This window comes from Euwallacea similis, chromosome 23 (assembly GCF_039881205.1).
Source record: "Euwallacea similis isolate ESF13 chromosome 23, ESF131.1, whole genome shotgun sequence".
NCBI lineage: Eukaryota > Metazoa > Arthropoda > Insecta > Coleoptera > Curculionidae > Euwallacea > Euwallacea similis.
The window spans coordinates 2,948,502-2,968,286 of record NC_089631.1 but is presented as its reverse complement, the minus strand read 5'-3'; the positions used below and the strand labels follow the sequence as shown (position 1 = coordinate 2,968,286).

General features: G+C 33.7%; 4 protein-coding genes across 4 annotated transcripts in view; 2 read left to right on the top strand and 2 right to left on the bottom strand.

Moving 5' to 3' along the window:
- Window positions 1–200: 200 nt before the first annotated feature.
- On the bottom strand, window positions 201–2,212 carry RIOK2 (RIO kinase 2). Its single transcript, XM_066401637.1, has 5 exons — window positions 1,644–2,212; window positions 1,431–1,573; window positions 857–1,106; window positions 648–808; window positions 201–579 (listed from the first exon to the last, which is right to left on the bottom strand). Exons 1-5 carry the CDS (start codon window positions 2,075–2,077, stop codon window positions 221–223), a joined length of 1,347 nt encoding a protein of 448 aa, XP_066257734.1. The 5' UTR covers window positions 2,078–2,212; the 3' UTR covers window positions 201–220.
- A 600-nt stretch (window positions 2,213–2,812) lies between these two features.
- Window positions 2,813–4,347, top strand: Uev1A (Ubiquitin-conjugating enzyme variant 1A). The gene is made up of 3 exons (XM_066401589.1): window positions 2,813–3,081; window positions 3,151–3,419; window positions 3,725–4,347. The coding sequence occupies exons 1-3, from the start codon at window positions 3,057–3,059 to the stop codon at window positions 3,863–3,865; spliced, it is 435 nt and encodes a 144-aa protein (XP_066257686.1). The 5' UTR covers window positions 2,813–3,056; the 3' UTR covers window positions 3,866–4,347.
- Window positions 4,348–4,758: 411 nt separating this feature from the next.
- The window catches only part of sl (small wing phospholipase C gamma 1), a 44,738-nt gene continuing 29,711 nt past the window's right edge, over window positions 4,759–19,785 (top strand). Inside the window, exons 1-14 of the mRNA XM_066401705.1 lie at window positions 4,759–4,960; window positions 5,974–6,180; window positions 6,232–6,384; window positions 6,443–6,581; window positions 6,633–6,795; window positions 6,854–7,020; window positions 7,076–7,225; window positions 7,284–7,563; window positions 7,635–7,810; window positions 8,097–8,231; window positions 8,285–8,436; window positions 8,489–8,672; window positions 8,726–8,929; window positions 9,180–9,357. Coding sequence (XP_066257802.1) covers window positions 5,979–6,180; window positions 6,232–6,384; window positions 6,443–6,581; window positions 6,633–6,795; window positions 6,854–7,020; window positions 7,076–7,225; window positions 7,284–7,563; window positions 7,635–7,810; window positions 8,097–8,231; window positions 8,285–8,436; window positions 8,489–8,672; window positions 8,726–8,929; window positions 9,180–9,357 — 2,283 coding nt within the window. The 5' untranslated portion in view covers window positions 4,759–4,960; window positions 5,974–5,978. The remainder of the gene's footprint in view (window positions 4,961–5,973; window positions 6,181–6,231; window positions 6,385–6,442; window positions 6,582–6,632; window positions 6,796–6,853; window positions 7,021–7,075; window positions 7,226–7,283; window positions 7,564–7,634; window positions 7,811–8,096; window positions 8,232–8,284; window positions 8,437–8,488; window positions 8,673–8,725; window positions 8,930–9,179; window positions 9,358–19,785) is intronic.
- LOC136416502 (uncharacterized) lies at window positions 9,984–13,120 on the bottom strand. Its single transcript, XM_066401698.1, has 6 exons — window positions 12,642–13,120; window positions 12,192–12,451; window positions 11,689–12,137; window positions 11,453–11,634; window positions 11,286–11,396; window positions 9,984–10,523 (listed from the first exon to the last, which is right to left on the bottom strand). Exons 1-6 carry the CDS (start codon window positions 12,681–12,683, stop codon window positions 10,233–10,235), a joined length of 1,335 nt encoding a protein of 444 aa, XP_066257795.1. The 5' UTR covers window positions 12,684–13,120; the 3' UTR covers window positions 9,984–10,232.

The window sequence follows — 19,785 nt, the reverse complement described above, 5'->3', positions numbered from 1 at the left end:
AAGGGAAGGCTGTTTTAAGGGGAAAGGCGTGAATGTGGTGGGGAGAAACAAAGTGGCATCATTGACTCCCCTACACTCCCACCAATAGTGCTGCGCGAACATGACCGTGATCGTGGATAATTTTATAGCGGGAGGGGATCTCTGTACTATCGCCTCTCATCAAAACAATAATCAAGGAACTGTTACATAAAAAAAATATATTTCCTTTTTAATTAGTTGTTTATTCCCATACACTGCATGTTTGACGTACGGTATCCTTATTCTCGCGTCTAACTCTGGTTGTAGCGTTAGCTTCACCCTTTGCCACGCATCTTTTCCTTTGGTCCCTTTTACCCTTGCCTGCTATTTGCTTTTTCACTCTTCGTTTTATTTCATCAGGATGAATTGTAGTGGCCGTGGATCTGACGCTTCCCAATTCGAACAAATCTTCAGATTTAAAGTAATCAGAACTAACATCTCCTTCAGATAAATTTGTGTCTGATAAGTCTTGATAAGTTCTGTACTTCGAGATTTCTATTGGATCAGATTCATTGCTAATATAATTTTTATTACTAACTTCGTGAAAATTTTCTTCACTATCTGCAATACAGTTAAAAGTAACAAGAAATGAAGAAAAAACAAATGTACAAATATTTGCAATTACAAACCTAATGATTCGCTCTTATGAGAGAAATCTTCCAATCCTAATTCCAGGTTAATGTCTTTTGCCATTTGTCTGGTAAATCCAGTACAGGCAACTTCAGCATCTAAAACGTCCATACGCTCAATATCACTAAATTTGGGATAGTTTTCGCTTTCATAGTTAAATCTACAATGAAAGGAAAAATAAATTTATACTGAAATTTTATATAATCACCTTTTCTTGAAAAACTGTTTAATGCAGTTAATATCTCTTTCATAATACATCTCAGCATTTGCATGTTCTGTTGACATCATTTGTGGAAAATCGATAATAATAGGATTTTCATCTTCATCTAATATAATGTTAAATTCATTAAAATCTCCGTGTATTACACCTGAATCGGCGAAACGAACTATAAGGTTCATTAGTTGATCATAAAGAGCTTCTACATCTTTTACCTCAGATATGTGGTTTAAAAGAGTTCCTAAAGAAAAAGACACTAATTTCAAGTGATTTCTACAAGAGGCTAGCTAAGACACAAATTATGAGCAAATATTTGTGAATTTATGGGCATGTTAAAATAACATTGAAAATATTCTGATCTATTTATATTATACTCATTTTACTAGTAGATGTGAACTAACATCATTGTTTAGTCTTCCTTCAAGTACTAGCTTTGTAGCATTTATGGTTTCTAAGATCCTTGGACAAAAGGTTGGCAGTAAACTTTCATGAGTATTTCTAATTTAGTCCAAAATTTCTCACAAATATCTGTAGACTATCAACACTATATGCAATGATAACTCACCATTGACCAACTCCATAACTACACAGTGGCGGTTATAATCAATGGGCTCAGGTACTGGAAATTTTCGTTCATACAAAGCCTTCATATAGGCAAACTCTTTAGTTGCAGATATGCGAGACAAATACAACCAAGAAGCAGACTTCCTAAGAAAAAATATCATATTTATTATTAAATCTAGAGATCTAGAGATAGGGAAATAACTTAGAAAAATACCTATGCTTATGATAGTCCCGTTTCTCAGTAACCTTCCTAAAACATACTCTCCCCAATCTGTGAAGTTTAAGACAAAGTTCTTTTCCATTTGTGTTTGCAATGGTGTATATATTACTCTCCTTTCCAACTCCAATCTGATTACCAAATGAGGCTATTACATCCCGTTTTGTCAAAGAATGCAGGGCCAAATAGTCATACCCCAAGTTAGTTAAACGATAACCATCATATCTCTTGCCTCGTTCATAACTTAACAGCTTGTGTTTACATAATTCTCTTAGAAGTTTGTGTACACCACCATGCTGTAAGTTAGCTATTGAAGCTGCCATAGGACTAGGCACCAGCTCGTGGTTCTTCATGCCCATTTCTATTGCGGTTAACACTCTGAAATCCTCTGGAGTGAGGTATCTCATTAAACTGACATTTAATTTACCCATTTTGCAGTAAATTTCTCTGGGCTGTTGTGGGAATGAATTAACCTAACTTTTTCAAGTTACTTTAAAAAGTATCAATTTATAACTGTTTCTTGAACTTATTGTTTCAAATTATAGTAAATTTACACTTTTTCTAGACCACCAATTTTAGAAGTTTCAGACTTTCTAATGCAAACACACGTGTTTAGTGTTTACAATATTGTCATTGTCTTTTTATATTGTCAATGTCAGCTATCAAAAAGCATATAAATATATCCACCAGATAAAAACCGAGATATTAAAAGTGGCAATAATGTATTGATACTAATTAGTGGTGCGGGGTACAGTTGAAAGTAAAATAGTTTTGTTCGCATCCTTTTCAGTTTACATATTCATTATTACTCACTAGTACATAATATTAGCATCAGTAAAAAGCATGAAGCATCATCAGCTTTGGGTGATGTGATGTGAACCCGACTTTACACGGAAACGAACTTGATGTTAAAGTTAACAGCACGTTAATAATTAATGCGGTCCTGAATAAAGAGTTTCTGAAAGATTATTTTTCTGAAAGTAAAGAAAAATTAATTCAATTAATTTTAATTGAAAGCCGTTTATGATTGCAGGGAGTGTGACATTAAATAAAATGGCGTCTCGCTCCCCAATGTTGTCGGTATTTTCCGTTGTTAGTTAAGATCAAAGTAAAAATTATTTTGACATTGAAGTTGAAGTTTGGATTGGAATAGAATGTTCGAATGACAAGAAAGTTTGTGGAGTGTGGTGGAAAGACATTTGTTCCGTTTGCGGATTGGTCTTTTTTCGGAATTTTCTCTCTACGAGAGCAGAGATTTAAAACGTTACATTTGGAGCTTAAAATAGACTGTACTGTAGATTGTCTCGGTAGTCCGTGTGCGAATAGCTCCCAAACAACTTTCAGAGAGCCTCTGAGAGCTTGCAATTGTCCCGATTCCAAATATCATTTGCCGAAAAAGAGTTGGCAAACATGGCTACCCCTTCTGCCGGTGTGGGTAAGATTCTCAACTCCCCTTTAGTTACTCTTCTTATCAAAACTCAAATGTAATAATTTTTATTTACAGTTGTTCCTAGGAACTTCAGACTTCTGGAGGAACTGGAAGCAGGTCAAAAAGGTGTGTCTGATGGTACCATTAGCTGGGGACTGGAAAATGATGATGATATGACTCTTACCCATTGGATGGGAATGATCATTGGACCCCCTCGAAGTCCTTATGAGAATAGAATGTATTCTGTTAAAATTGAGTGTGGATCAAGCTATCCCGATGAACCACCAATGGCTAAATTCATTTCTAGGATAAACATGAATTGTATTAATTCCACTTCAGGAGTGGTGAGTTAATTATCATTTCAACAATTGATTGACGGGAAGATATGGAGTATTATTCTTATGTTGGGTTCATATCATTCTTACTTGATATGTATGCCAACCATATCAATATAATTCATCACTATGGTCAGTTTGAAAAAGTTTTCACATAAAGTTTGACTTTAATTTGCTATGCTTTCTTGTTTGCTTTTTAATTCACAAGTGCTCTATTCTTGGAAGAATATTAATCTAATTGTGGATGTAAATATATATTGGAACAAAGCTATATTTAAGTATTAATGCCAAAATTTGAAAGTGTGCTTTTGCAGGTTGATAATCGACAAGTACCAGTGCTAGCTCGATGGCAAAGAGAATACACTCTAAAAACAGTTCTTCAGGAATTGCGACGTTTAATGACCCTCAAGGAGAACATGAAGCTGGCCCAGCCTCCTGAGGGTAGTTGCTTCTAGCCCTGTGTAGAAGAGGGGGGAACCAGACGTCGCGTCCCGAACGTCCACCCAGGGTCGTCGCGTTTTTTGGATATAGATGCTGAAGAGTACACCTGCGAAGTTTTATAATAAGATTACTCATTTGTGACTTGTTTTCCGTTTTGTGTGTCAGTTGAGAATCTAGTTGCTTATTATTAATTTCCATTATTAGAGGGCTACATATTGTTTGTTTAACAACGCTTTGAAGAAATTTCTGGATTTGTATGAACTTCCTGCAATCACACTAAATGCAAAAATTATTTAGGCGTTTTCTTATATCCATTTTTGTTTACAAGAATATTGTATGAAATATCTCTTTGAATGTGGGGATGCAAAACCAATTAGATTGTTTAAGTTATAAAGGCATAATCAACTAATTAATTAGTAAAGGAATAAGTAAATGTAATATTTCAAATGTACATGTTAAGTCTGCTGAAATAAAGGTAATTTTACAGGTAGGAAAATGTGGTGTTTTATCAGAAGATGATGCTGAAATTGCTCAAAATTGCAGTGACTAAAGACCATATCATATATATTATATTTTTTTCTAAGTGCTCAAAGATAAATATAAAGTAAAGATAATTCTAATATCTTGAGGTGTAATCATAAAAATGCATCAATAGGTCTTTTCAGAAGCTATGATGTGGAACAGATTGATACTCATCAACTGATTTTTAACCAATAGGATTGGCAGGTTATCATCAAGAATCAACCCGATTGGTTGAAAATCAGCTGAGAGGGATCAATCTAATCCGGATCGTCGTTTCCGAAAAGTCTAATAAAATAGTTTTGGAATTTGACATATGGCTCAAGTTAATTTTTATTATTATTTTTTTCTGTATTCGAAGTTTATTTTATTTTTTTCGCAAAGAAGTTATTTTTTAATTTAACATTGCGTTAATGTAAATGAGATTATTACCAATTTCCTTGTTCCTATCCAGTGTTTGTGTTCGTTCTCATATAGAAATGAGAAATAAACGTTTTCTTGTTTTTCTGGCTGTTGTAAATATTGCATTTACTACATAGAAGAATACTGAAACTGTTTTCTGCTTTCAACTAATTATTGGGCACCAACAGGTAATGCTTCATTAATTTCCTAAGCCGTAGTACCCTAAATATATAGTTGTGAGGATTAAAATAGCATATTATCATTAATAAATCTATTGAATTGAATTAGCACTATGACCCTTTGATACTACACTTCTAAATAAAGGAGTAGTACTAATAGTGGAAGATACTAAGGTCTGAAGCCCTGCGATTTGGTCCCTTGGGTCCTTTTTTACCTTCTAATCCATTTACTGATGATTATATGACTATACACAGCTCACCAAATACAGGCCCTCCATCTCTTTATTTTTGTATTACTTGTACTTTTGAGAACATAAAAAAATCATTATCAATTGCTTAAGGATAATCTTATTAAAAATTCCAATAACTAAAATTTTCAATGGCTTTACATGAGTTTCTAAATTACCTATTTTAGTTACCCATTCAGATTTTTAGCTGGTAAAGTGCATGTATCATGGTTTGTCCTTTCACCATCAATCTTCAAATTAAGGCAAAATTCTTAGCATTAAGATCATTACAAAAATTGTAGCAAAAATATCCAAGTCCATTTATGGAATAAAAAAAATTTAATGACAAACAGAACATATGGCAGTAAGACTGATTACAAAGTTCAGGCACTCAATTAATTACTATACTAACGCACACACATGACAAGAACAACTCAAAAACTGTAACAAATTTAGGTAAGATGAAACAATTGTTATGTATGGAGACTCAAGACAAATGAGATTCCAAAACATTGTCTTCTTTTGTTCACATTTCATTAATGATTATTTGTGAATAGATGTAAGTGTTTTTGTCGCGAGGGTATAAAGCTCAAACGGACGATAGCATTTTCCTCTGGAAATAAAAATTTTAGTGGTCTGCTGTATGGGCAATTTATTCACATTCAACAACAAATTACCTCAGATAAATAGCGGAGTAAAAAATTGTTCCTAACTATGCAAAGGAATGTATGACTGTGTTCCCTTGAGATGTTCGTTTTAAATAACATTTTAAAATGTATTATCAATGATTTACAGCTGCAATGTTTCAACAACTGCACAGTGGTTCTGGTTACATCCCAGAAATGGAGCAAGTTATTAGTCAATTAGAACGCGGTACACTGGTGACAAAATTTTCATGGAGAAAAAGACCTGAAAGTAAAACACTTGCAATTAGGCGAGAAACTAGACAACTAATATGGACTCGCCCTATGTCAAATTCCACATCTAAAGCCAGTTTCGAAGGTAAAAAATTAATTTCTGTTCAGTTGTCCAACATTTAATAATGCATTATAGGTACAGTTGATCTGTCTGAAATCAAGGAAGTCCGAGTGGGGAAAGCCTCAAGGGATTTTGAAAAATGGCCTGAAGAGGCCAAATTGAAAGAAACTAAGTGTTTTGTTGTGTTTTATGGGCTTGAATTTAAATTAAGGTCACTGAGTATTGCAGGTAAGTACATCAAATATCCTATGTTAAAATGGAAATAATTCGTTTTCCGATCTTGCAGCTCTCTCTGATGAAGAACGCAGGCTGTGGGTAAAAGGATTAAACCATTTAGTGAAAGATAGTATTAGTGCACCTTATTCTTTACAAGTTCAAAGTTGGTTACGAAGAGAATTTTATGAAATGGAGGGATCAAGGGAAACGTATGATTAAAATCCATGACTCAAACTTTTTCTCAAAATAGTTTCTTTTAGGGTTAACTTGAAAGATCTGAAGTCATTTCTTCCTAGAATTAATTACAAAATTCCTACTAGTAAATTAAGAGAAATTTTCAATGAAGTAGACACCAGGAGAAGAGCTGAAATAGGTTTTGATGATTTTACTTTGCTGTATCAAAAGCTAATTCTGGAGGAAAATGTAATTCTACGGTATAGAGGCAACATACACAAATGTAATTTGCAAAATTCTGCCCTAGGCTATCAGTGATTTATTCGACAAAATCCGAATTTATTCTTCTAATATGAAACAAGTAACTCTTCAGGAACTCCAAAAGTTTTTTACTCAGGAACAGGACGACCTTTCTGCGAGCGATAAAGTGCTGGTCAGAAACTTTATCTGTGATTTTTTGCGAGATCCGCACAGGTATCCTACAGCTTCCCCATTTCATCCTAGCACTTATTGAGAATATATGTTTCAGAGAGGTGCAAGAACCCTGTTTCACTGTCCCTGAATTTATAGATTTTCTGTTCTCCAAACAAAATGATCTATGGGATGCTAGTAAAAGTGTTGTTTATCAAGACATGACTCGTCCGTTGTGCCACTACTGGATTGCCAGCTCTCACAATACGTAAGAAGGGATTTAATGAAAAGCATTCATTTAAGATCGTTTATAAATGGTGTTTTAGTTACTTGACGGGAGATCAATTTTCTTCAGAATCCTCGGTTGAAGCGTATGCTCGCTGCTTGCGAATGGGCTGCAGGTGTATAGAGTTGGACTGTTGGGATGGTCCCGATTGTACTCCATATATTTTTCACGGACATACCTTAACGAGTAAAATTAAATTCATCGACGTATTGAGGACCATTAAGGAACACGCTTTCGTTACGTCTGAGTATCCAGTTATATTGTCCATTGAAGACAACTGTTCATTGCCGCAGCAGAGAAAGATGGCCAATAATTTAAGAGTAAGATTTTTCTATGTGGATAAAAAACAGCCCACGGCAAAACCATTTAAAATTATTTGTGGTTTATTTAGGATATTTTTGGAGATATGCTTTTGGTGCGACCCTATGATAAAGATGAGGCCGTTCTTCCTTCTCCTTATAATTTGCGTCGAAAAATTATTTTAAAGCACAAAAAATTACCGGAAGGTCAAGAAGACATGCCTTCGGTGTTCATGAGAATGGAATCAACCGACAACATGGATCTAAGGTTAGTTTTCTATGACTTGGGTTGTCTGATGTATATTCGCTATGAAAACGCTATAATGTTATAATATAGAAGATGTCGAAGTTAGAAACTGTATCGGCTTTAGGCTATAAAACGTCACTACAGGTAGTGTTGTATGTGCCGCTTTTTTATATAAAAATATCAATTTTTAAGGAATGAGGAATTTTAAATAAAACTTCTCAAAATTTTGTCTAAGCCGTTCCCGTCTTAAAACCAATCGCTAATTGAGGCGCTGATACACATCTAGTAGCAATTCCTTTGGTTTCAGGAATGCGGTTAAAAGTGGGGAAATGTACTTAGAAGACCCAGTCGATAAGGAGTGGACTCCGCATTTTTTCGTATTAAACGATAACAAATTGTTCTATACTAGTCATTATAAGCTGGATGGGGAAGGTTCGGAAAGGTGAGTGTTTGCTATAGGTTTGAGGCTGAATTAGTTTAATTAGAAAGTTACAGGGAGGACGAGGAAGAAGAAAATAACACATTTTCACGACCTAACAAAAACGTCCCTAACGAGGAGCTGCATTTTAGTGAAAAATGGTTTCACGGCAAATTGCCCAAAGGTCGAGAGGAAGCTGAGCATTTGTTACGGATGTATGCCCATTTAGGTTTATTTAATTTCTGGTTTTCTTGTTCTGTGGTCTCAAATAAAATCTTTAGGTGACGGGACTTTTCTCGTCAGAGCCAGCGTGACTTTCGTCGGCGAATATTCTCTGTCTTTTTGGCGCAACGGCCAGGTGAACCACTGTCGTATACGCTCTAAACAGGACAAGCAGCAAACTAAATATTATCTTATAGATGGCAAATACTTCGACAGCCTTTATAGTCTCATTACGCATTACAGGTATGTACTTGTTTGTGTTGTTGGGCAGTATTGAATTTATCAATTTGATGCAGGTCTTGTCCGTTAGTTACCACGGAGTTTTCCATCACCTTACAAGAGCCAGTGCCTCAGCCAAACCTTCACGAAAATGAAGAGTGGTACCACAAACACACGACCAAGCAACAGGCCGAAGACGTGCTGAAACGTATCAAGACGGAAGGCGCTTTTTTGGTCAGACCCAGTGAGAACGACACCAATTGCTATACCATTAGTTTTAGGTAAAAGAGAAATTAGAATTCTTGATATTTTTCGCTTAATTAAGGTATATTTGTAATTGTTGTTTATGTTTTGTGTGATCACCCGTTAATTTCCTACGTGTTGTCCAGCAACCCATAAGAAATGTATATAACAATATAGCAATTTTTCATTGAATGAATGAACAAGCTTTAGTGTGTAAAATTTACAAAAGTAATAGACAAAGCAGTAAATGATACTGGAAATAACGTTAAAGATAATTTGTTTTTTAAGGGCTGACAGAAAAATTAAACATTGCCGAATTAAATTGGAGGGCCGACTATACACGATCGGTAGTGTCGAATTTGAAAGCTTAGTGGATATGATCAACTATTACGAAGCTCACGCCCTGTACAGGAGGGTGAAGCTCAGCCACCCCATTACCGAACAGGCTATCAGAATGTTGGCGCTGGTAAGAAAAACATCCTTTTTTCATTTAAAAAAAATATACATATTCATAAACTTACGAGTAGTTACACACTTTCAGAATAATACGTATAACATTGCACCAATCCAGCCCAAAATTAACAGTTATTGGAGTACATACTTAACATCTAACAAAGTAAATTTACTTAATTGATAATTCTTTACAATATTTTTTTGCTCCTTGCTACAGAATTAAAACATCATTAAATGATGAATATTATTATTATGTGGTTAAGCATTAGCATAAATTGAAGTAGACTAAATCAAGAAAACGTCAATTGTACAGAGCAATAATCTACCTTAAAACTATTTTTTTCAGTCTTACAATGAGGTAGTTAAGTAGTTTCTTTATTACGCTATATTAATGATTATTTATTACGCTTACTGCTATCATCAACGCTTGCCAATATTTAAAAGTCTTGAGGAACAGAGGCTTGGCAATATTAAACAGTCAGATAATCAAAAAAGCCCACAAAAATATGGAGAGTCGAAATCAACTAAAAATAGGCTACCACGTCATCTGCTCAGATGTGCTTTCAGATGTTCTGTCTCACTTACATACATATTTCTACAGCGTAGTACTTGAGAGAGATAGAGATCATTGATGTCGTTGCACTCATGAATATGGTGGCCTTTCTTCCATGATTTTGACTTTAAACGTGAGTTTAGAAAATTTGAATTGCTCAGGCGCAGTAATAATCCAACTTGTGGCACCAGAGATGTCACAATAATCCATTTTATCGCCCTTGATGTGAATTTTCTAGCTGTTTGCCATGAGAGAAATATATCGAGCTAAAGCCTTTCTTTAAGCTAAGCCTACCATACTCCTGTATAACTTCGGAATGCTACTCCTAATGGTACTTACTCCATTTTGTCTGCCTCCCGCTTTACAGTACCTCCTTCATATGCTTGATAGTTGATATAAGGAGGGCCATACAATCCTCCTCCATATTGCATTCCATCGCTGTAAGTCAACCCGTACCCGTTACCGGTGTATCCCAAATGAAATCTGGGGACAGTTTGGGGAACTCCTATGGCTTTGATGACCTGCAGCTCTGAAGTAGCCTCTTGATGGGGTGTGAACTTGTTGTTATGAACCACCAGGTTCGAGTCGAGGTCATCGTAGTGAATTGGCACTACTAGCTTCAGTTGCTAGTCAAATAAATTTCGAGTTTGATATTGATTTGTATATAATGGAAAAATGTAGTTTTGAATAATAAAAAAAATACATTAGCAGAAACGAAACCTAACAGCTGACGATCGAAAATCCATAGATACTCTTTTCGCTTACATTAATATGAACTTCGAGTAACAAATGACAACGTCAATCATTCGTTAAAAAGCACTTGATGTGCAGACGTGCGTCGCAATTCTTGCGAGAATTTCATGGTCATTGAGGAGCTTCACTACCGATGTATTGTGCTTTTCTGGATTTTCAATTTGAGAAATGTGCCGGTTTTAAGAATATTGTGATATATCAATGGTTGTCTGAATTGGACTGGATATGTTGCAATAATTGTTTATTTTTCTTTTGTAGTAACCAGGGGTGTGCGAGACTCAAGTAGTACCAATAAAAATATTTTTTAGCAAACAATTTTTTTATCAATGTAGTCAACTTATTCCAGTCCAGTTTTTAATAACTTGGAACAAATTTAAATGGAATCAAGAAGAAATCTTATATACATTTCCTGCAGTTGTAGAAAAAGTAGGTATAGTGTGAAACACGTGTAAAAAGTGTTGTTTTCAATACTACTTGCTTAATATAGTATTTCTTGCGCAGGAAAATGTGCCAAAGAATTTCGGGGAATTCCTCAGTAAGTGTTTTTTGTGAACTCAAAAATGTGTTTCATTTTTTCCAAAAAAATAGGGGCGTTGGCGTGCAAGCCAATTAATCAACTTTATTTATATACTTACAGCGGGCTTAAAATCTTCAGCACTTGGATGAGATGATGCAACCGACTTCACAATGTTCTGTACTTCATCAGAATTTGCCATAACAGTAGAAGATGTTGTAATAGTTTCGGCCTAAGACAAACTAAAATTATAAAAGCACAACGAGTTATTGTGTGCGCAATAATTACCGTGGTTGTTTCCTCTTCTTGCGCACTTCCAAATATGCTGCTAAAGGGCATAAATAACCAACTAGACTTTTCAGTTGTTGTACTCGTCGTGCTATTTGGGTTCACGGTGTGTTCATTGGAAAGGTCGAAATTCCTCTGAGATATAGGCATCGGAAGTGGATATTCATAGGTTGGTGGGGGAGCTAAACATAATCCCTCATTAGACTGTGAAATTAATATTATTATTTAATTTTTACCTGCTAACTCAAGTGGTGTTGTTGGTAGACTCCTGTGCCAGTGGTACATTACCCTGCCATCGGTTAATACTGTTTTCTGAAGGATCACTGGCTCGTATTTGGTATATTTAATCGTAATTTTAGGCTTTACAGTAGTTGTAACTGACGACGTTGTGGTTATAGGAGTATTGGTTGTTGTAGTGGTCAAAGGCATCGCTTGGGAAACCTTCGGGTATTGGGGACTGGTAACCCAAAAGGGTCGTTTAGTTGTTTCACTCAATGGGGCAACAGTGACGTAGAAACCCGCCTCATTCTTTTGAATAAAGGCGGGTCGGTTTTTGATAAAAACAGGCCTACGTGTGACTTCAATTAGTGGCCTGCCTGTAAATCTTTCAGTAGTGCTGATGGGCTTGTCTATACTATCGGAAAGGTTTTCTGAAGTATTACCATAATGATTCAATCCAAATAATCTAGAGATTAAAAGTTCTTGCTCTAAACATTAAATTGTCTGTCTATGTTTTTACCTAGAAAAATGCTGACATTTGCTTCTCAATTCATCCAATGTGAGTATCTTTCCATCTCCTTCTATGATCGGCTCCTTTTTCACTGACCTATGGTGATCCTGCTGGCCTTGCTCGGAAGCAATAATGTGTCGCAAACTTTCGTAATGTTGATTTACCAGATCGTTTTTTCCGTTGATCGTTGTTGAAGTCGATTGAGTCTGAAGTTTGGGAAGTTCAGTGGGAAAACCCAGTGCAGATTGGTTCACCGCAGAGAGTACTGCCTGAAAATTATGGCTTTTTGTAATTTTTATTAAGTATTTCACTTTTATTGCTTCTACTTTTGTGCAAACGCTAAAAAACTCCAAACTGAAACTGCTTCTCGCAGAAAATGATTTAATTTTCTTCAAAACTCAAAAATTTTCTGTAGTTAACATTGTGCATTCAAGTAAGCTTGCACAAGAGAATACTCACCGCTAAAAACAGCACTTTAGCCCGCATACCTCGCAGCGGCATTTCACAATCAAACACAAAAGAACACCTGACCAAAGCCCTTTAAACCTGCCGTAGTACCCCACAGAACTACCGCGATCAGAGTGCAATGCCTTTTTACCTTTCCGCTCGTTCAACCTGTCTGCACCGCGAAGGGATCTAATGGTTTGGAGTTAGATCATCTTGCGCGACCGGCGTTACAAACGAAAATCACTGCCTGTAACTCCCTCGGTGGAGTTTTTTAACCCTTGGTTAGGAATGCAGTGCACCATATCGGAGAACCTCCTATGGTACTGCTTCGGCCGGTGTTGCAACAATAGATTTGTATGACCCATACTTAATTACATCGAGAATATAAATCTTACCAGAATCAGAGGTATTTGTCATCGATTGTTAGTATAGAGAACGAGAGACAGGCAACTCCATTATTTTCTTTGTGGCTAATAACAGAAGAATCAGTGTTTATATTTATAGCTAAACAAGGTTTTTACAACCATTTTTCTCTCATTGGTAGCTCTTCAAACTGCATTGTTTCCAAGATTCCTATAAGCCTCATTGACACATTCAGTGAGAGTTATACAGAGTGAGTCAGAAGGAATATGCCAACACTAAACTGGAGATACTAGAAACCAAAATGTTGTGATTGAGCTCAACATAACTTATACCAATGTCGCTGGTTTAAAAAATACAGCGTGTTCAAAAAAAAACTAATAATGTGAAATTTTATTCTAAAATTTCTCAATAATTGTGAAAGTTTTGATGGTATAAATCTGAAAATTGGTAGTTTTATATTTTTTGGTGTGAGAATTACGAATTTTAAGCTTATTTTGACGTTACTCCTAGAGGACGCTGCTAGATTCACCGTATTATTTAAGTAATTTAAAACATATTTTTTTATTTGATGAGCCATGTTTAAAACAAGTCGAGAATTTAGAGAACGTTCGATTTTACAGAGAAAATGTAATGTACTCTTAATGTCTTCTAAATCTATCGGTTTTTTCAGTTATTTTGTATTTAAAAGGTTCAATGTATTTTATTATGATTTTTTTTTCATTTTCATTCTCTCAGGAGATGTAACAGAGAATACAAGAAGCCTTTTGAAAATAATAGTAAAATTTTGTTTAACATTTTGAGACATTTATTAAAGTGTATTTTAAAATGTATTGAGGTAGGTGATAGACACTTCCAATATTTGCTTTGATGTTTGTCATTATCACTATTATTAATAATTGTTATTGTTATTTATTGTTGCTTTGATTACTTCTCCATACCTTTCCATCTTTTAAGAATAAAACATCATAGCAAAATACATTGAACCTTGTAAATGCAAATAATTTAAAAGCCGACAGATTCAGACGACTTAAGCAAGAGTACATTTTCACTGTAGAATTGTTCGTTTTTTTTTAAATTTTCGACTTGTTTTAAGTATGCCTTAACGGATAACAAAATATTTTTTAAATTACTTAAATAATACGATGAAACTAGCGCTGTTTAGGAGTAACGTCGAAATAAGTTTAAAACTCGTAATTTTCACACCGAAAAATATAAAACTGTCAATTTTCAGATTTATAATATCAAAACTTTCTTAATTATTCAGAAATTTTAAAATAATATTTAAACTTTTAACACGATGTGTCTTTTAAACCAGCGATATTGGTATCAGCCATGTTAACCTCAATCATAAGATTTTGATGTCTATTATACCCAGTTTAATATTGGTCCATTCTTTATCACGTATTTATCCCATTATTTAGTGTACTCCCATTGTTCCAAAATAAGGTATACATTTCTGCAAAAATTATTAACGTTGTTTAAAAAGAGGCAATTGTGATGTTTTATTTTTCATCTACAAATAAAATTATATACAAATGCTAAGCAGTTTTTTTAGGTTTTGATTTTGTTAATGACAGTTCAGAACTTTTTAAAAAGTGGATCCAATTTGGAGTGCATTCGCTGTTAATACAGAAGTTAATTTTTTACCATGGAAATTCAATTGTTGCCCAAAAGACATATGAAATTAAAAATGAAATAAATGGTATTTTATAATGTTTGCTAAAATATGCCGACAAATCAAATAAACTTCAACGCGGAACAATAAATCAAGTTGCAAAAAAAAATTACGTTACGCGTCTAACCATATCTAAAATGTGACAAAAAGCAAAACAGCAATGTTCTGATGATAAAATGTTTCCATCATTTAAAAAAAATTGTGCTCGAAAACATAAAAAGTTTTTAGAAAATACGAAGAAATCAAAACTGTGCCTTTGAGCGGGGCACTTTTTGCAACTTGGCATGCGCAGTAAAGATCCAAGATCAACTTTATTCTAAAGATTTAAAAAGAGTAACGATTTTAAACGCATTTCATCGACAGGCAAACTTTTACTGACTGATCAAAATGAGCTTGCCCGCTTAGAATATTGCATTTCGATGGTTAAACTCAATGGATATTTCGAAGGCTTGTTTAACTATGTTCATATAGGCGAAATATGGTTTTACCTTACCCAGGAAAAACGTTCCTATTATGTTAGTCTGGATGAAAAATTGCCAGAAAGCTAGCAAAAATAAGCAATTCGTAACAAAAATGATGTTCATGCCTACAGTAGCAAGACCTCAATGGTATGTCCATAGAAAACAAAATTTGGACTTAAAATTGAGAATTTGGTTGATCATTTTTACTGAAGAAGCAAAACGAAACAGTAAAAAGTTTTAAATGCGTCAATACTGCAGAATGCAAAAAAATAATTTTGAAGAATGTTATTCCTGCAATTAAAGTCAAGTTTCCGACATCTACTAAAAAAAAAACAATTTATACAGGGTGTCCGGAAAGGTTCTTTCCTGTATACAGCAAGATAATGTAAAGCCTCATTTTAATAATAATGATTAAGAAGTTCAGTAAAGTAAAGGATTTAGTAATAGTTGAAATATTAGTCAGATCACAACCACCAAATAGCCCAATTTGAATGTTTCAGATCTCCGTTGTTTTAACTTAATTCAATCACTTCAATATGAATAATCTCCGAAAAGCATTGAAAAGTTTATTTATTGCATGCAACTGGCGTTCGATCGATTAAAAAAAGATAAATTGGAAAACATTTTCCTAACTTCACAAGGTTATATAAAGCAAATAATGACGGTTGGAGGTGAAAACAATTATTTAATTTCTCATATGAGTAAAGTCAAACTTCGCCGTGAAGGCAGGGTTCCTACATCATTACATTGCGCCGATAACGTTTTCACAAATACCCAAAATATTATCAGTAATGTTATTAATTAGGTTGATAAGAAAAATAATTAATGTCTTCATAATTCTTTCAAAACTCTAAAGTTATCTGCTAAAACTTTTGTACATCTTATTTCGAAACAAATTTGAATCGAAAAGATATACCTTATTTTGGAACAGAGAGAGCAATTTAATTTTCCCCTGATAAAGTGAACCGTCATTATCACAAAGCGGGCCCTTCAATCCTCCCGCCAACTTCATACACTGTAATGTGTGAAAACATAAAAACGTTGCATTAGAATTGGGGCTACATGGGTTGAGTAAAGTCTTCACAAAAAGACAACTCCGGCCGCGAATTATATATATTACGACAGAACTGGACATTATGGACTGATCTACTATTTAGAAATTTAATGTCCCATTCCCAGGGACCTTGGCACTATGTTGTTTTCGTCTTGCACCTGTGGTTATCAATTTTACTACATGTAGGTAGACTGGTAAAATGATTCAAACCACACATGGAGATGTAATCCGCCTGTTTCGAACCCGTAACCATAAGCGTCCATTAAGTTCTATAATTCACGGTCCTACAAGATACAGGTTCTAATGATCCATTGTCGCACGTCGACTGCCAGGGGATTAGTTGTTGAGATGCTTTCAAACAAAAATTTACTAATGGGATGGTAATTGGTATAATGGGTTAAAATAATCTGGGTGCTAGGGTAATTACACAAAAATGTAACTTTTGCTTATGCTGTAGCTACACTATCGCTCATATGTAGAGCAGCTAATTAAAAATTTAAAATAAACATGTTTCCAAAAAATATTTTTTAGAATGAATAAAATATATTTCTTATTTGTTCAAATATTATAAAGGTACATATACAGGGTGTTTCCTAAATGTTAGGCAAAAATTTAGGAGACTATTCTCTGAGTAACTTTCAGATTTTTTTTAATTCTTTGACGATTTTAGGAAAAATAATTTGTTCCCTAGATAAAAGGTCATAAATGTTTATTGACTAAATTTTTTCTTTTTTATTAAAATGATTAAAATAAGTGTAGCAAGATAGTGTGAATCTTAAAAACAGTACTAGTAAATCGTAATTTTTTGGAATAATCGCTTCCTGAATTCCTTGAAGATGTACCATTGGTAATCAGAAATGCAATGTGGTTGATGCACGATGGAGCACCAGCGCATTTTAGTAGGATTGCTCGCGAATTTTTAATGGAAACATATGGAGATTTCTGGATTGGTCGTGGTGGACATCACTTATGGCCAGCTAGATCCCCAGACTTGAACCCTCTGGACTATTTTCTATGGGGTCATTCAAATTCATTAGTTTACACTATTTTAGTGTAAAACCTAGAAGATTTAAGAAATTGCATAATTGATGGGTGCAATTCAGTAATAAACAGTCCTGGTATTTTTGAAAGAGTTTGGCTGTCAATGAGGGAGAAGAAGATTAGAAACACGCATCCAAGCTGGCGGCAGTCATTTTGAACAATGATTGTAGCTTTTAATAAGTTTCATGAAAAACATTTATCACCTTGTATCTAGGAAACAAAGCGTTTTTCCAAAAATCATCGAAGAACAAAATTTTTTTTTAAATTGCTTAGAGAATAGCCCCCTAAATTTTTGTCTAACATCTAGGAAACACCCTGTATATATTTTTAAATATGTTTTGAATATATTTTGTTGATGCCCTTTTTTCAGATTATTTTGTTTTTCGTAGGGTTTATATGTAGAACAAGTAATTTGTTTATTTATATTATTGTGTGATATCGACTTTGCCACTAACAGTATTGATTAAAAATATTTCAAGATGCCAAGAGGGGTTTATTTATCACATCACACAGTTGAAAGAAAAAATCTTAGGAAAATTTCATTTGAGTAGTAAAAATCAGTGTAAAATTGTAAAGGATTTAAATTTAAATAAATCAATAATATCAATGGTGATTTCTAACCTTAAAAATAGGGGAACCTTAGATGAACTTCGGAAGTGTGGTTGAAAACGAAAAACTGATAGAGTAATGGAGAGAAGAATTAAAATGTTATCCATCCAGGATTTGTTCAAGAGTGCAAATCGCATAGAACAAGAGTTATGTGTTTTAGTATCACTGAGTACCACATAATGAAAATTAAAAAGCGCTGGTTTATACGGGAGAAAATCTGTAAAGAAAATTTACATCTCAAAGAAAAATAGATGGGCTATATTGCATTTTGCGAAAGAGTATATAAACTGGTGATATGAAAAATGGAAAACTGTCCTTTTTTTCAGATGAATGTCGATTTAAACTGTTCAAATCAGGCGAAATTTGGTGAGTCAGCATACCAATTAATGAACGGTTTAGTCCAAAATATCTTAAATAGATGGTTAAACATGGAGGTGGCGGTATTATAATTTGAAAGTGTTTCGAAGGGTTTGGAATGGGTCCATTACTAAAAATTAATGGTATTATGGAGCGATATGTTTATAAAAATATTCTGAAAAACAACATGCTACCCTGGGCAGAAGAAAATATAAGCCTTTCGTAAACGTTCCAACACAACGACCCGATGCATATTTCCAAATTTATCAAAGAGTGGTTCACCGTATATAACGTTGATGTGATGACTTAGCCGGCTCAAAGTCTCGATCTGAACCCTATAGAAAACCTTTGGGATAAAATTGACATTGAATTAATGAGAAAAGAATAACAAAAATAGTGGATTTGTTCAAAGAAGTGCAAAATACTTGAAACTCAATATCTGAAGAGTATATTGAGAAAATATTAAATTCCATGAACAACAGATATTGGGCAGTAATTAAAAATAAAGGATATGCTACTAGATACTAAATAAAAGATTTAGTTTGTAAGGGAAAATATAGAAAATGTTTTAATTGCTCTACTTTTGCCCCGTATGTTTTAGAATTTTGTTGTTTATTTTATAGTTTAAAAATTTTTAACAAATGAACTTTAACATTAATATATTTATTTATATTTTTAATTAATAATTAATATAATAGATTATATTAAATTCATGTTATTATAGAAAAAACAACAAATTTAAAAAGTTGCTCTACATATGAGCGATAGTGATACGTACAGTCAGTCAAAGGAAAATTAAGACACCTCAACATTATGCATTAACTTTATTAAAAGAATAAAAATATTGTGTTAGAACAACTGTTTAATTTTATATTTTAATCTGAGATTGTCTCAAATATAAAGAAAAAATTCTCTTAAATACATAGTAATGAAAAAGTAAATTATATCAAATTATTCATAATCAAAATGAAACTCATGCATTATTTTAAAAAAATCATATAAACGAAATCAAAGAAACTTAATAAGCATTGAGCAAATCCTAGCTTTTTAACACTGCTTTTAATTTATTGGTTTCTTATTCTATTGGTTGGTCAATCTATAAGTATATACATATATATCTTTTAATCTATTTAATTTATTAAAGAAACTATATATACAGTGTGACCCACTTAAGAGCGGGACACCCCTGTAAAATTTTTATTTGTGGTTCGATTTTGATCATTTTTTTATATGTTGTAGGGCATCAAAAACTCTATTTTGTGACAAGTTCTTGTTACGCTCGCTTAAAATCTAAGGTCTACTTTGCCCCTTTCTTATGACGAAATTTTAAGAAAAGACATTAGGGAATTTTTTATTTTAAATTTAGCTTCAGTAATAACTTTAGAATTATTCAAAATGGCTGTATTTCAAATTTCGTTAAAAAATGTTTATCCATAAAAAAGTTGTAGAGCAATCCAATTTTAAATTTATTGAACCATCTGGATGTAATAATTTTTGGTCAAGTTGGCTGAGTACGGATCCAATAAACATAGTTAAGTCACTTGTTTTATCCTTGTCATTAAATACAATGCAATTGTCTTTTTGTAAATAAATAAA